Source organism: Barbatula barbatula, assembly GCF_947034865.1.
Source record: "Barbatula barbatula genome assembly, chromosome: 6".
Lineage (NCBI taxonomy): Eukaryota > Metazoa > Chordata > Actinopteri > Cypriniformes > Nemacheilidae > Barbatula > Barbatula barbatula.
The window spans coordinates 21,814,476-21,831,660 of NC_136765.1; the positions used below are offsets into that span (position 1 = coordinate 21,814,476).

The 17,185-nt window shown below is 37.2% G+C and overlaps 2 protein-coding genes across 3 annotated transcripts; one reads left to right on the forward strand and one right to left on the reverse strand.

Moving 5' to 3' along the window:
- Window positions 1-591: 591 nt before the first annotated feature.
- On the reverse strand, window positions 592-6,976 carry LOC306895593 (uncharacterized protein). Its single transcript, XM_079458961.1, has 6 exons — window positions 6,418-6,976; window positions 5,015-5,152; window positions 2,940-3,000; window positions 2,804-2,867; window positions 2,616-2,681; window positions 592-2,424 (listed from the first exon to the last, which is right to left on the reverse strand). Exons 2-6 carry the CDS (start codon window positions 5,140-5,142, stop codon window positions 2,399-2,401), a joined length of 345 nt encoding a protein of 114 aa, XP_079315087.1. The 5' UTR covers window positions 5,143-5,152; window positions 6,418-6,976; the 3' UTR covers window positions 592-2,398.
- A 1,374-nt stretch (window positions 6,977-8,350) lies between these two features.
- map7a (microtubule-associated protein 7a) lies at window positions 8,351-16,230 on the forward strand. 2 transcript variants are annotated; one of them, XM_079458959.1, is made up of 15 exons: window positions 8,355-8,603; window positions 10,240-10,347; window positions 10,614-10,688; window positions 10,816-10,979; window positions 11,404-11,515; window positions 11,634-11,747; window positions 11,911-12,050; window positions 12,171-12,286; window positions 12,365-12,585; window positions 13,133-13,289; window positions 13,437-13,608; window positions 13,862-13,963; window positions 14,373-14,423; window positions 14,494-14,677; window positions 15,398-16,230. In XM_079458959.1, the coding sequence occupies exons 1-15, from the start codon at window positions 8,471-8,473 to the stop codon at window positions 15,406-15,408; spliced, it is 1,860 nt and encodes a 619-aa protein (XP_079315085.1). In that variant the 5' UTR covers window positions 8,355-8,470; the 3' UTR covers window positions 15,409-16,230. The 2 variants fall into 2 exon arrangements, with proteins under 2 accessions (XP_079315086.1, XP_079315085.1); XM_079458960.1 differs by lacking the exon at window positions 11,634-11,747 and having other exon boundaries at window positions 8,351-8,603; window positions 11,935-12,050.
- The last annotated feature ends 955 nt before the right edge of the window (window positions 16,231-17,185 follow it).

A 17,185-nucleotide genomic window follows, 5' to 3' on the forward strand; every position in this document is an offset into this window, starting at 1 on the left:
AAACATGCAGTACAGTAGAAAAGCACATTTGAAGAGCAGCAGATGCATTTATGAAGGGGGAGGGTGTGATTGGGTTACATAATACGTGGTTTCCCCAGTCAGGTTGCATCGCTGCTGCACGCCATTGGTCGATCGCATTGACGCGCCTCCCCACGCGCAGAGCTCGTGGAGAGTTTCAGGCCAATAAACGCGTACGTGCGCGGCCTCACAGCTTCATGCCAGAACGGAGCGAACGGTCCAGGCGTTTTGCACGTCTGTCACAGACCTGTGTGCGTTTCCCAAACACCGCAATGACATAATGTAAAGAGATTGTTTAACGTTAACACACGTGTCACAATGTGTTAGTTTGTTGGTGCGGTTTATTTGTTTGCTCACCGTCGAATTAAGCGATTTTTAAATGGATACACAAAACGGCTGCACATTTCGACACGTTTGACGGTGACTTCGTGACCAACTAACAGACAACCGTGTTGATAATGCAACATGTCGGTCATTCTTCATTTGTGGTGGCCCTCTAAGTTCAAATAAACTAAAAAATGATCAAATGTTGTAGGATACACACAATTTGTGCACTATTAACGGTTACATCTTTGTTATAAAATGACTTATTTAATTGAGTTAACTAAATATGCATGTACATACATAGAGAGGTATCATGGAATGTAATTGCAACATTGTTTTACACAAGTAAAGTGGTTGTATTGTGAATTATACTTTTATTAACATGTACAATTTTATGAAATTGTTCTTAAAGAAAAAGTGGTGTCCCCAGATTCATGTCTGTGGTGTTACAACGATGGATGTCGCCCCATAAGAAAAGTGGGGAATCTATTTGGACTACTTCCTGTGAGTAAAGGTCATTGCATGTGCTGGTTTATCTGAGGGGTGCATGGTGACTACATTCTTTCTCATTCTTCTTCTTAAAGTTAGCGAAATTTCTGAGGTGTGGTGATAACTTGCAGATTTTACATATTTTAAAATACATTTTGATAGATACATACTTATTAATGTTTCCAAAATGTCTCCTGATATTGAGATCATCATGATGGCAGCCTCCATTTGAGAAAAGTCTGGATTTAGGCACATTTTTCTGTGGTATTATTGTCTGTGGTGTTACTTTCTTTCCTGGTAACACCACAGACAATCTTTCCTGGTTCCGTGAGCGTAAAAATAAGGCATCACGTGTTTAAAGTTAGAAAGTATGTTATCAACAAGTAGCTCTCTAGAGGATTTTAGATATTTTGGTAGCCCTCGCTTACAAAAAGGTTGGAGACCCCGGATCGATAGTAAATAAATGAATAAAAAAGGTTGTTTCACCAGTGTCTGATTAAAAAGATTTTAAAATCAAAATGTCATTAAGCTTCAATTTAAATGGATATAGCACATTAAACTAATCTAACTAAGCAAGCATTTTTACAATTTCTGCCTCTAATTTGCAATTTATGACATCACTCTGCCTGTCATTAAAGAATGGCCCCTTTATTTTATTATCACGTTTCATTTGTAGTGTGGATATGTGTATATGGATGGGTCGAATAACATCAAAATAGTTTAAAACTTTCCTCATACCCACAAAAACGAATTCACTGTCTAAAGCCTAAAACACTCACAATCATGCTTGCGTTAATATACATACAGATATTCATCTAAGAATGAATGTAAAAACAGAACAGTTTCACGTACTTCATTTCATTAGCCTATAAAAAAGGTTTCTTTAGTGTATTGTCCGTTCACCTCATCCTCTGGTGTGGAGATGGAGAGTGGGACACTTGATGTTCTTGTTTAGTGTGGAATATATTGCATTTAAATCGGTGACCACCTGAATAGTGATCCCTATCAGAAGGAGGATCCCAAACAGGAGTGACCAGAAGATCTGGATCTTTCTCCTGAGGGTCTTTGTCCATCACGTCGTCTGAAATGTTGCATTGATTAACCTTTGTATTTGCAAGATATAGTTTCTATAGTCGGCAGCAGTTTCACATAGCAGGATGTGTCCGGTTTGGTAAGTCTGGAAATTTTTTGTTCTCCAACTGTTGGTTTACTATGAAAGCACTTTCAGGTAACATATGTATAGATGGAGGGAAACGACAAGCTTGTTTCCACCATTGAACGTATATTTATTGCTGCTGCGTGCGGTGTTACACCTTCTTATATCAAAGTCATTTTAGTCACCTCATTTTTAAACAAAAAGAGAGACACAAAAGTGCTTGTATGGTCATGTGACATTTCACTGGAATGCAACTTTGAGTGTATATACAGGATGGTGAAAATTCTTTTTGCAATGGAAATTACAAACAATTTTCTATTAGAAAGGTGGAAACCAAGCTATTTTAAAAGCAGCCAACTCAAAGTTCTTATTAGACACCCTATTATTCTGATAAATCTTCAACATTGCCGTTCAGTTTTGATCATGCAGAGTGACACCTGCAAAAACCAAAAAAATTTGTCATGTTATGTGTCAGTCTGTGCTGTACATTTCTCATGGCTATAAAATGTATATTTAGATGTTTAGATGTTCAGATCTATCAGAATAGCCTACAATATGTGATGTTAACCAATTTATTGACATCAACTGGGAATAAAGTACTTTTTTCAAGAACAATGGCTATACATACCTGGAGTGAGAGTGTGAGTTCTGTAGGGTTTGTAGGCGAGTTCATCTTTAGCAATTTCTATGTTCCCTAAAAGAACAATATCAAAGTGCATCTGCTGAGTTTGTTTGCCAAACATTGATAGTATCACAGCTACAGCTATTCAAGAGCTCTTCAAATGAAATGCTTGTGTAATTAAAAGCTCAGTTTACCAATTTCATCACTGGTGATTTCATTAATAGCGGGGTTGTGTCTAGCCTCATCCACCTTTTGTTCCTATTAAGGTGACAAGCACACGTTATCACATTGTCAGCACACACAAGGTTTACAGATCCAAAAAGCACTCACCACTCTAACAAGTGTTGATGATTTCTCCTTGGGTGTCTTTTCCTTTACCTGAAATGAATGTCTGCAAAGTAACGTAGAGGAAATGAGAAATGGCTCTTGATGGATGGGAGAACAGTGAATGTAGCATGCAATTTGCGATTACAAAACAATTATTATTCAATGCAAACTTAATAAGGCCTGAATTTTCTGGCACACACATTGTTCATGAACTACTTTCTGCCATCTGCTGGATGAGATTAGATCGCAATGTAAATGGTGAAACATTAGATTTTTCTAAATGAACTATAAAGCAGGGGTCTCCAACCTTTTTGAAATCATCCAGAGGGCTTCTTGTTGGATATAATAAGAAAATACGTCCAAACGTTAAACATTTTTTTCGTTTTACTTAACTGTTAGGGTTGAATTATAATTAATCGTTTAGTTTTTTATTACAGTCTATTTCACCTTACAGCCTACCACCATAACCATTTACAAAAAGTGATTGCTTTTTTGTTTTAATGTTATACGAAATTGTTAGAAACAAAATATGTAGGCCGCCTAGATTAATCTTTAAGAGCTAATACACGGATCCAGCATACTGTTACACGTGCATTTTATTTTGTACTGTTAACATTTTTAACTGTTTACGTTTGTTAAAGCAGGGCCTTTTTGACATCCTTTGGAATTATGACATCACGTTATGACGCCATTACTTATTAAACAATAATTGTCCGCCAAAACCCCTCAAATCTGGACCTTGTCTCGACAGAGCGCCATTCACATTGTTTAACAGATAATACATATGAAAATCTTCGTTAATGTAAATACCGACTAAACCAGGAAACACTTAAACACGTGCAAATGATAAACTTTCATGACGAGGCAGCACCCGCCCGATCGGTATAGTCCCGGACGTCATCCAGGATCAGCTTTCTGTGCTTGGCGGGCACCTCACACATTTCCGCGGGCACAAAGTTGGAGACCACCGCTACAGTCAGAGCCAATAAATAGTCTGTTAATCGATTTCCATGTTTAAGGGCTTTTTTAAGGAAGAACAAGTTAGAAATGTTTCTATTTAGTTTTTGCTAGTTGCTGTTAGAAAAATAATTCTATTTTTTTATATACTTTCTCATTCTAAAAGTATAAAAAGTAACTGCATGTAAAAGTTAGCTAAATTAAGTTAACTACAATTGTTAACATGAACTTACTATGCAAATATTTTCCTGGTTTATTTATGTTGCAAATAACAAATGTATCAAAATACGGTTTTTGCATTTGTATAGACAAAAAAAGGAGATCAAGGGAATTATGGGGAGCTTTGAAAGGTTAGTTTAGTTTACTAAAATTATTTTAGTTTATTGAAAATATTGGTCTAAAACTGATTGGGGAAAATAATAACAAAAAAATTAAATTCTGCCTCAGAAATAAAATTAGTTTAAAGCACTAAAACTAGGACTATAATAATAAAAACATAACACTAATAAATCTTATATAGCAACATAACAAATAAAGTAAAAATATTACAATAAAAGCTTATTTAAAATATGAATAAAAATGAAATAAAAATAAATTCAGAACTTTAATAACTCTGCTAAGGATACATTAAATAATACCCAAATACATATTATTTCTACAGCCGTTATTAATCTTAGTTAAGTCAAATTTAATGTTTACCAATACATTTTGGCAATGACTCGATGTTGGTGTCAAAAGTATAGAAATTGTGCTTGTTTCTTTCTTCTAAGGCTTTAAACACAACTATTCACACATCCCTAATAGTTACAACATTGTTCTGTTTTTTCACTTGTGCTTCCTTTTCATACGTCAACTGCTGGTCATATGCAAGACAATGAATGAGCCACATTCCTGCTTCATTCCACGCATTTCTGTAGTGGAAAAACTTGACAGTGCCGTCCTGGAATGCATCTTACAGCATTTATTGTGTTGACAGTATTACATACCCAAAGGACACGCACGATCGCTTCTTTACCTCTGACTTCATCTGTGGACACATGCTTTTGTCTCCTAATGCGGCACATACATATCATGAAAGGTTAAAGTCGTGAACCTTAAAATGTCATTCAGCGACAACTCACTTTTTACAGGTTGTGCAGATAAGGAGCAAGGCGATGCTGAGAACGAAGACGATGAGGATGGAGAGGAATGCAGCTTCTGGTGTCTCTGAGACCGCCCAGCCCGCCAGATCTGTGCTGATCGGTGCCATGATTCAGATACTACAGGTGAACAGGAAGATTAGAGATTAAAAGATGTGTCTCGGTTAATAATAATTGTTTATGAACACCACTTGAGAGGGAAAGACCACTATGCAGCAACCTAATATGAATACATTACTCAAAGTTCAGATACATATTATATTATACAGACAGATGCACATGCATAACATATATAAAACAACTCAGTGAAGACATGCAAATATAGTGACATGATGTATACCTTATATAATTTTATGTAATGATCATTTATATTTTACATCATCATGTAATTAACATGTATATGCCACACCAACAGATCTTTTTCACAAAAGTTAGGCTACATAGTGACATTTTATAATTTTATAATGGTCTCATCTTTATAGCTTGGTTCCTTAACATTTCTCTTGAAAAGTTAAAAACACAGACATTTGCAATGAAATTCAATCTTGAACTTAACACGAATTTAACTTTATTTCCTTTAAAGACTGACTTCACTAGTATCCGAGACATTTGTTTAAATGCTGAAGAGCTCAACAAAAAGCCTTTCATTTACTGATTTGCATATCTAATGAACTTCATCAGTTACCATAGAAATACGTTTTCGTATGTTTCACTGCTATCACCAGTAGATGCTTCTGATATTGACAAATGCTCCAATGACTCAATATATGAGAGCCTGTACTTAAGATGTCACAATTGACTGTTGATACTGTAAATCTTGAGAAGGCCAGTGTGTTTGAAGGGCCCTGAAACTATTTAAAGAATGTTTAGTGGCTCTGACAGTTTCATTCTATCTAGTTCATATACTATTTGTTGAAAGTCTTAGCCTTGAATGTTTCTGTTATTTTAGGGCAATTAATCATAAGCCAGAATATCCACTTCTCCATGACCTAGTAAACTATTTCTGCTGTAACCTTCCCAGCATACGGAAAATATTTTACTTTAGTTATTTTGATATGTAAATCCAATGTATATCATTACAGAATACATGTGTTAGGGAGGATTAATGAAACCTGACCCCATAGTCAAAATGACGATAAAAACAAAACCTTCAGATACACATGATCTTAGTCATTTAAGATGTTACCTCTCCAAGTTTCGCTCTTCTTTTATAACTAAACATTACAAATCAAAACTTTGATAAAGAGTTTTTTTCAAACCTAAAAAAGTAAAATCTAAAGGCAAAAACTGGCCATTTCTGTACATATTTTCTTATAACAGTGCACACAAAAGATCAAAGAGTCCCAAAATTGACATTGATAAAAAAATGAGAGATCAAGACTCACTTTCCAAGATGTGCGGCTGGAACCAATCCCAAAGAATCTGAGCCAAAAGTCGTACCAGCGTTTATAATAGTTCAATGATCCTTCTCAGTTAGTAATTTCTGCTTTTGCTCTTGTACACTACATGTCGACACAGACTAAGAACAGACGCCCGTCGGCCAGCTGACTTAAGCCTTACACTGACTCTACTACTGATGTGACCTTCTAACAGGTGAATATGGTTTTAACAAGCCTCATTTCCTCATTCCTTCACCTGTCTTCATACCACTTCACTCCCTCAAGACTCAGACGGTCCGCCTATGACTCACTCAACAACTTCAATCATACTCTTACGCCCAAGATCAACTTACAGATAGCTGCTTACAGACATTTTGGTACAGTCGAAAGCAGTCTTCAATATTTAGTTTTTTTGTATCACAAATGAAATATATATACGATAAGTAAAAACAGAAGTTTAATTATTCCAAACAGTAATACAGTTCTTATCTTAAAGTTGTAACAAAGATGGTTTGTTTGACATCTTTAGAATATGACCAATAGAGGACTGATGTTGTGTTTCACTGGTGTCTGTTGTGTCGTGCTGTTTACCAATACAACTAACTGGAAATTTGCATTTTATACAAATGTAATATTACGTTTCACTGTACCAGAGAAGACAGTTTATATGTATATACGGTGGACACTGGTAACATTTATATATAAGCAAATTCTATATGGTTACATTAAATAGTATAATTTAGCAAACAAAAGTCTGCAGACAACATCTTAAAGCGACAATTCTGTCATCACTTACTTACCCTCTTGTCATTTCAAACCTGTCATTTCAGACTCTTCTCTACACAAAAGAAGAAATTTTGAAGAACGTTACCCAGCCACGACTGTACCTGTTGACTTGCATTGGTTTTGTGTCTATACAATAGAAGTAAAGGTTCTTTTGTGTTTCGCAAGTGGAGGAAAGAATGTCATACAGGTTTAAAATGAAAAGAGGTTTGAGTAAATGATGACAGAATTTTCATTTTAGGGGGAGCTATCACTTTAATGACACAGAAGACCGGGCTAGTTGTCACAAAGCGAAGTCACAAGGGCTAAATCTGACTAACTAATACACAAATGCATTCTACATATATTTCACACACACACACACACACACACACACACATTTAGTACTGTATAATATGTTTATAATATACTGTAGAATATGCTATGAATTTCTATAACCGTTTATACCCTGAACACAGAGGATGCCGAACCCAGTAAACAGAAGAACAAAACCTCAGACTTTCCTCTATTCATATTCTTGACCTCTCCCCCAGTCACGCATAAGGTGTGGAAAATGTCCTATTGGGCCATATTTGAATGAATCTATAGTTTCTGTAATATAGTTCTAATTGAGATGGAATGACATCAATTGACACCAGATCCTCGTGTTCAAGGAGCTCAATGAATCTGCAAAAAACGATCTGTTAAAAAACATGTTACATTTACTTCGACGTGGAGATTGCTCCTCCATACGCAAGATAAAAGCCCTTTTTTATCATAGCCTTCCCGGTGTAGTGCTATTTCTAAACACTTGCATGCAAAGTCATGCTTTCATTCCCCTCACATTTCATGCATATCTCAGTCGCCCGGGCAACCATGCTTGCATCCATCGCAGCTCCCTTTGTTGTATTTAACCTCTGCTGCAGCTCTGACAACATTGTGGATTTTAAAGGGAAACACACCCCTAATAAGCTGTTCTCAAACACTATATGGGTGGGTTTCTTTTGTGTGTGAGGAGGAGCTCATGACAGCATGGCACATGTGCACATTTAACATACAGGCGTGTACTGAGTTTGCTGGGTGGGCATGTGTGCTGGACGCAACCCAGCCAGCAAATCCTCTCACCATACCCCCCCCCCCCAGGAAGAATTTCTGTCTCTCTCCCTTGCTCATTCTCGCCTATTCCCTGTTAGCGATCTGGCGATAAGCTGATATCACAGAGGAAGCCGGGAGTAGATGTTCTACATGTATCAGGAGACACGCACATTCGCAGCAGCACAAGTGTTAAATAGGTAAAATGCCAGCTCAGCTGAGCTTGGCAGACCAGGAGCGGGATTGGAAGAAGGCAGGGAGGATGGCAGAGCTGGGTCTCTCCATCGTCTCAGAGAAGGGACCGCGGAGGATGCACGACCCTGAGAGGAAGCAGAGAGGTTAGTGATGCCGTAACATATGTAGCATTTGTTCCCCTAAACTGTCATTCTGTTGCATGCGTGGTTTCGATCAGTGCTTTATAGAACTGGATTAAATTTAATCTGATTTAGCATCAAGATGAAACATGCGACGCCTATTCCAGAAAACTGTTAGTGGCCACGATATACTACCCATGAGTGTGTATACTATGTAATAATGCTTTAATTTCCTCATAAATTTAAATGGTGACGTATTGAGGATGGTTGCGTGTCTATGTATGTGTGCCAGATGCACTAAAGGTCTTTATAAGGGTTAATCTCAGTTACAATCATATAGTAGTCTGTTATATAAAGGTCCCCCAAAACAAGTCTGCTTTATATAAATATTCATGCAAGTTTATTCAGCAGGAGTACAGAGATTTAAAAAATTTGCATTCTGTCATCATGCACACCCGCGCATTTTTTCTTTCAAGGAACACAATAGGGAACATTTGGCCAGAATGTTGTCTGACTGCCCCATTCACTTTTTATTGTTAGAAAAATGATAAATATCAACAGTCTTTAAAAAAATGTCAAAAATGTGACCTTGATCCTTTCATGAAAGAAAGTCACACAGGTTTGAAATAGTGTGAAGGTGAATGAAGTTAGCCCTTTAAGGTCCACCCCAATAACATCACTGTAGTGTTACTCTTGAGTGTTAAGTTCACCTCACAAGTTCAGTGTCAGCACGTAGTCTTCAGTCAGGCGCTGAATATGTTGTTCTACACAGCAAAAGTGAAACAAATGTTGTCTTTGTAACTGTTTTCCAGCCTCAGGCCATCTTTATTTAAAAAAATATGCTCAAATCTGGCATAAGACAGGCCTCATGTTTTCTTCCATATTTGCCTTTTGGCTTTGATTTGGGGTGTTAAAGGTATTTTTATTAACTAATACATTAGGCTAATACATTTTTAATTCTACTTTTTAATATTGTATAGTTACAATCGTAGTTTGACACATTTAACCCACTAAGGTTAAGAAGGCCTTGTCAAGAGCTAGGTGATGAATAATCTGAGTTTAAAAAATGCCTCTGGGTTTATAAATATGTGAAAAGTGTGAAATCCCCATGACACCATGTGATCAAATACTAAGGAGACTTTAACAGGTAGTAACATTCCATGAAAGTATCTGGCTAAACACAGAAACATCGTCATAGCAGAAACAAGCATTCATAATTCTGAGCAATCCTCATTCTTTCTGTACTATTGTAAATCATTGCAGGTAACCCGCCTATGTGCTTTTCAAACAGGGCGGTCGAAGGTTTCTTGTGTGAAGAATGTAAATGTGTAAAAACATAACTGGCAATATAATCACAAGCTTTGGATAATGAAAAATGTGAAGTTTTTTTATTGTTATTTACAGTTTTAAAAAGAAATCACCCTACACTATTCAAAGAACATTCCCAAATATTTCATAATATTTCCAAATATTATGATATTGATATTATCAAAGTTGCCTGAGTAAGAACAGATTCAGGTTTTTGTTTTGCAAAATAATGAAACGATGTAAACAAAATCATTAGTGTTTAATATATACAAAACTGAGTACCTTAAAATCTATCTTGCTAATATAAGTACATAATGCAAATTTACAACGCATCTTCTGCTGTCGTTTTTAGATCCCAGCTCTGACGTGAAACCCAAAGTCGTGGAACAAAAGAGAAAATCATGTGCTCCTCCGCGCATCAAATCCACTCAGATTATTTTCAACAAAAGAAACGCAGCAGGTCTGAAACAGCTATGATTTATATATCGCTTCCACTTGTCATTTTTCCTCTCAAACGCTTCCCCCACATTCATTGAATCTTCATTGACATTGTATCCCTGGCAGCAATGTCAGTCTTCAGTTCTAAACCTCGGAGTAATCTTTTTTAATGAAAGCCTGAGCATATCCAAGCTGACTTTTAGCTGTTTCCATCAGCGTGTTTTTGAAATGAACATTCTGTGCACTGAAACTATGTCATGTTCTGACATTTACTATTTTGCCATTTAGAGTCAAATGCACTCAAAGTGGATGAGAGACTGCTACTGGCCCGAGAACGAAGAGAGGTGTACCAAAAACAGCTGGGTATTCCATTTAGTCCGACTGCATAACATCTACACCGACTGAGAAATGAACTAAAAGGATAATTACTGTTAAATTACGTATTTGATCGGTCTGAATCTCAATTTTCTGTGGTTTATGTGAACCGCAGCCTTGCGAGAGCGCAGTTGGTTGGCGAGGGAGGAGCGAGCCAAAAACTTCTACCAGAAACAGCTTGAAGAGCGCAAAAGAAAGCTGGAGGAGCAGCGACAGAAGGAGGAGAGGAGAAGAATAGCAGTCGAGGAGAAACGTAAACAGAGACTTAAGGAGGAAAGAGTGAGTTCCCATAAAAGTGAAAAATCACAGGGATAGTTCATCAGAAAATCTGTCATTTATTTACCTTCATGTCACTCAAAACCTGTATCTGACAAAAAAAATATTTTGATAAATGTGTCAGTGGTTTTGTTTCCAAACAATGGAAGTCAAGGGGACAAATGTTGTTTTTAATTTTATGTACTGCAGAATATAGTCATACAGCTATAATTTATAGCTCTGCCTTTAATATTTAAGCCATTCATATGTAAAATAATATAGAAATATAAGCCCAAGATCATAAAGTTCTGCAAAAGTGTGTCGACATGTTGACTGTCCAGTCTATTCACACAGAATATTATCTGAAATGCTATGGAGATTTTTCAATGATTAAAAACGTACGCACAGCACAGAATCATGGGAACACTGTTTTGCATCAATGTCACAGGAGCGTTATGAGTCTGTGGTGCGAAGGACAATGGAGAAAAGTCCGAAGGCCAAACAGAAACTTGGCCACTGCTCACGACGGACCACCAACAGCGACCAGAGCAACAAGAACGGTGAATTTCTAACAACACAAATAAAAAAGCACTACTCTTTTCTAAGCTTGCAGTATCTATTTCCTCAGCTCTGTCTTGTCACTTTCTGTTAGTGTCTGTGCTTTCTGCTGTTCTCTAGCTAAACGCCGCTCTCTTAGCCAGTGGGAGACCGAGCTTGTCAGTCGTCTTCAGACTCCCACCATTTCCTATCTAGCCAGAAGTAGAAGTGCTGTGTGTCTGTCCCGAGACACAGGTACCTCTATAAAACAACCAAACTATGAGGAAATGTACTTTGAGTTAAAAGGAATTTACCAATCTGCTTTCTTCCTTTCTGACTCACCAACCTTTCTTTCTCCATGCCCTCTTATGGCCATTTCACATTGTGTTGTGAAACAAAATCTACCACATTTTTTTAGTTGTTCATGTTTGTCGTCGTTCAGCATCATGCCACTCTGGTTCCACCCAAAAGGCCAAGGCGCATTGTGGGAAGGCAACCAACAGACCTGCCCGCACAGTTCCAAGCGTCAGCATCCGCAGAACCACTAACAGAGAGCTGGTGAGAAAATCCGACTGCATGTTTGGATAAATCAATGTCACAAAGCTTAGTTCTAGTTGCATAGAAATCTAAATTACTGCCGTAACAAATGTTCGTATGCGTTCTTACACTGGCTTGCAGGTGGCAAAGGGTGGTTTTGAGGCAAAAGACCACCAAACACAACCTCAGACAATAGTTGAAATCCATCCCAGACAGGACACAAATCCACAAGAGAATGCGGAACCCCCAACACCAGGGTATTTTTTCTCTGTAAATAATAATGATTGTAAATCTGTATGCTTTAACATTGAGATTCTTTTCATGTACATCTCAAGTCTGCAGATTAGACCCCACCTTAGACACGCTTTACCCAAACAAGATGGTTTGCCTCCACTTCTGGAAGAGGTGGATTTAGAGCAAGAGTATGAGCTCGCGCCACGTTTTCAAAAACCCGAGACGAAAAATCCACAATGTCTACAAAGAGATCTCAAACAGGATGTACAACTGCAGTTCAATACAGCTCTGAATCCTCCAAACTGCTCTCGGACTCCTAATGGTTAGTCTTCTGTAGAAATCTGTACATTTATTTATGACCCTGGACAACAAAACCAGTCATAATGGTCAATTCTTCGAAATTGAGATTTTTACATCACCTGCATAAATACGTTTTCTATTGATGTTTGGTTTGTGAGGATAGGACCATATTTGGCCCAGATACAGCTATAAAAAGTAATTTGTTAAAGTGTTGGCTATTTAAAAGGTACTAGCAGATGTGTTTCTTCACATAAAATCAAACTTAATGTAAATATCTTTGTGTGTGTTTTAAAAAGTCTTTAATGAACGTTAAAGACGATTCGAATATCAGTCCTGGACACTTCTTTCCTCCACTGTTTCTTCGTTTTTATAATACCTGAATACTCTGTCAATCATTTTTATAAATCAATGTATTTTTGACTGTATATACTCGTGCTACAAAAGACTACCTTTTGGTCCAGGGTCACATATATAGAGATGCTATAATATAGTTATAAATCCCCTAACTTTATTTATGCTTAATGACACCTGTAATCTTTGAAAAATGTCTCCCGTCTGTCCAATCTCAGGACCAAGTCAGATTGGTGACAGAGCCCAAATCAGATCTCCTGCATGGACCACAAACCCAGAGGAGGCCACACGCTTGCTGGCAGAGAAAAGAAGGCAAGCGAGGCTTCAGAGAGAAAAAGAAGAGAAGGAACAGAGACAGAAGGTGCAGATTGAGAGGTAAACGCAGACTTCTGTATTCCAACATAATTTGAAAATCTTGTTAGTTGGATTGTGATCATAAAGTAGCTTGTTTTATATCACAGAACGCACATAAAAGTTATGAGAGATGTTGAGATCTGACTGGTCTGTTATTTAACTCTGTAGAAGGGGAAAAGAAGAACTGGCCCGTCGGAGAGCCGAAGAACGTGCCAGGCAAGAGGCAGAAGCCGTGAGACTAGAGGAGGAACAGAAGAACGGAGAAGGAGAAAACAGACGTCAGGCTGAGAAAGAGAACTCTCGCAGACAACAGGAGGAAGAAAAAAGACTTCAGCAACAGGTATGTAAATAAAGGACCATGTAGTTTGTTATAAGCTATACTTTAAAGGGAGTACTGGACGTTATTTAGCATTGTGGTCCCACCCTGCAAGACTATTAATATAGTTTGAAAAACTAAGACACAATGACGTCAAAACAGGAAAAAGTAATATCTATGCCCATTGTTTCAGGTTTAGAGCATTTCTTTCCAAGTCTGTACAATATTATTACATTATGGTTGTGTAGTACAGACATCTCAATAATGTGTTTCTCAGAGAGAGGAAGAGGCGCTTCAGAGGGCACAAGCGGAGCAACAGAGGCTGGAGAGAGAAACTCGCTTCCAGAGAGAAGAGGCCGAGCGCCAAGAAAGAAAGAAGGTACATGTCCAACTCGCTTAAAGGGATAGTTCACCCCAAAATTTAAATTCTGTCATCAACTTGTCGTTTCAAACCTGTGTGACTTTAAGAAGATATTTTGAAGAACATTGTTAAATTAAAACTCGGCGGTCCCCATTCACTTCTCTTGTAAGGACACAAAACCAATGCAAGTCAATGGGTACCGTCGTTGTTCGGTTACCGACATTCTTCTATATATCTTCCTTTTTGTGTCTTGCACACGAAGTAATACAGGTTTGAAATGATAATACGGGGAGTAAATAATGACTGAATTTAAATTTTTGGGTGATCTATCCCTATTAGGTGAGCTAAAAACAGCTCGCTTGTTACTGACCGTCTGCATCTTGCATATACTGTATTTATAATGCTTTTTTACATATCTCCCAATAAGCGCCTAGAGGAAATCATGAAAAGAACCAGAAAGACTGAATCTGAGGATAAGGTGAGACTGGTTTTAAAATGCACCATGTTGCTGCCCCGAAGGAAAAATCTCACCTTACTGTGTCCCGTAGAAACCAGTATCGGTGAAGGGCACTTTATCCGGCGAGAATGTGAAGCCTGTTATTAGGCTACCAGGTCCCGGACAAACATCAAAGCTGGAGATGAGGGAAGCGGACGACATGCTTCCTACTGTTGCCTTCAAAGAACGCAGATCATTCCGCCCTCTGTCTGGCCTGGATGCGCATCAGCAAACAGGTATAGGAATAAATTCATCAAATTTGTATGAAATCTTAAATGTACCAATTTTTGTCAACAAAAGGGATCAAACAAACATTGCCAGCAAATCACTTGACACACTTGACTATGAAAAGATAAACTTTAATACCTTAATATTGTTAGGAAAGCTATTTATGAAAGGTTCAAAATTACATGGAGTAATATTAAAGGTCCTGTGTGTAAACTTTAGCGGCGAGGTTGCGAAATTGCAACCAACGGCTTACTTCACCCCTCCACCCTCCCTTTCAAAGCACTACAACGGCTGACAAAGAACTAAGACGTCGTCAAGTTTTCACTTCTTTGCTGAGGGAGAAAACGTATTTACGAAACACAATCTGTAGAGCAGTTTGTCCGTTTAGGGCTACCGTAGAAACAACATGGCGAATTCCATGTAAGGGAACCCGCCGTGTTATAGATAGAAATAGCTCAATCGAAGGTAATAAAAACACAACGCTTCATTATGTAAGGTCTTTATACACCTACGAACACGTAGTTACTGCATGTATATTATATTGCATTTCTGTCGATAGATCCTCCAACAAATTACACACTGACCCTTTAAGTTATAAGAATTAAACACGGTTTCAAATATTCATTGTATTTTTATAAGCATTTGTACATATGTGATGTTATTTTGATGCTTGAAAGGTGTTATACAGTACAGTTGATAAAAAGTTTGTTTTTTCTCATGTCCTTCAGAGGTTATTTAGCCCATGGAGTCATCACATGATGTCAAGACGTTCAGAGCATCTTTAGCAAGCTTTTGTTGGTAAAAACTGCTTCACCTGCACTTAAAAAATCTTTTTGGTAACAACTGACAGTTCTCTGCTCTACTGCACAACTAAAAAGCCCAATAACTGCTTGATCCGCTGTGGTGCCATGTCACTCCGTACTCAGTAGCTAGATAACTTTGTGTGTGTTAAGATTGTCCAATAACGGCATGTTAACCCACTAAATAAAACTTGAAACATTTTTCAGCTTTGATTTACTCATTTTATTATTTTATATTAGAGTCGGTTTATGTTTATGGTGAAGAGAAATGTATAGCTCACATTAGTCTAAGAGAGATGTCAGTCTTAGGTATGCACATACACGTGCTCGCAGAAATTCACCTGCACACAGCTATGTGTATTTATTTATTGTCAGATTGCTGAGCTACAATAAATAAACTATATGCTGTATCTTTGCACTGCTGCTGTTCGTAATACACAAGTACTTTTCCATCCGTTTATGCTGACTGCAGTTTTTTCGTCACAGTTTATTACCAAAACAGGTGAGCTTATTCATTTCTAGTTTCCATTGTTCATTTTGCTCTGCTGCTATTTAGCTGTTCCAAATAATGTTGAAAACTGCTTTTCCTTAAATCACATTATATTAATAATATGATAAAGACTATCACATGCTCGGCTGCCTTTATGAGCATTATTATTGTGCTTGTTCCTGACTTTGTGCAATATATAGATGCTTATTCAAATGTAAAGATGTAAACGATTTAGTTCATTTTTTAATGGTGTAAGTAAATAAACTTCAAAACCAAAACTGTGGTTGTGGTATGTTGGAAAATGTGAATGGATCTATTCATACAGATTGACGCAAATCATTCAAAATATTTTATAGTTTGGCTCCAAAATTTGATTTAAAAAAAAAAATTATTGTGCGGTCCAATGAATGTCAATCAAACTGCAGTTGGTTTTGAGCCATAATAATTCAGAAAATACAGCCAACTTACACAATAAAAACATGTTAACATAACTCAAATGTTTTTATCATCTCATTTTGCAACCAAACTCTTCATATAAATTCTACATTTCTTTGACATCCTTGACTATAAGATAATCTAAAGATGGAGCACAGCCTGTGAAAAAGCTAAAGTGTATTCAATTTGGACCGGATTTGAAGATGAAGCTCTGCATTAAGCTGAATTTTACTGGAAAGGACTGAATGTTCCTTTGTACCCGTGTAACGGACATGCTGCCAGTTGGGTAAACAGTGCCACACAAGAAAGGGAACATGAGAGAGTACATGAAGTTCAGTACTGTTAATTGCTGGCAGAAAAGACTACATTCAAAATAAAACCTCAGGAGTTACCAATGTTCTGGCCTTTAACAAAAGGCCCCTTCAGGTTTGGATATTAATCCTTGCAAACAATGACAAAAATCAAACTACAAGCCAGTGAGCAAGGACGGCATACTCAGAGGTGGGAAGAGCACCCAAAAATCTTTACTCTAGTAAAAGTACAAGTAACAAAAGAAATTGTTACTCGAGTTAAAGTCACTATTTAAAAAATTACTTGAGTATTTTTTTTTCATAGCATATTTTTTTACTTTTACTCAAGTAGCTAGTTACTTTGTATCTGATTATACTGTATAGTATAAATATTATTCCTAAAATCAATATTAACGCCAATATTTTAATTATTATTATGATCATAAGCAGATATCTTTGCAATATACACACAGAGACTAAAGAATAGACAAACACAGAAGA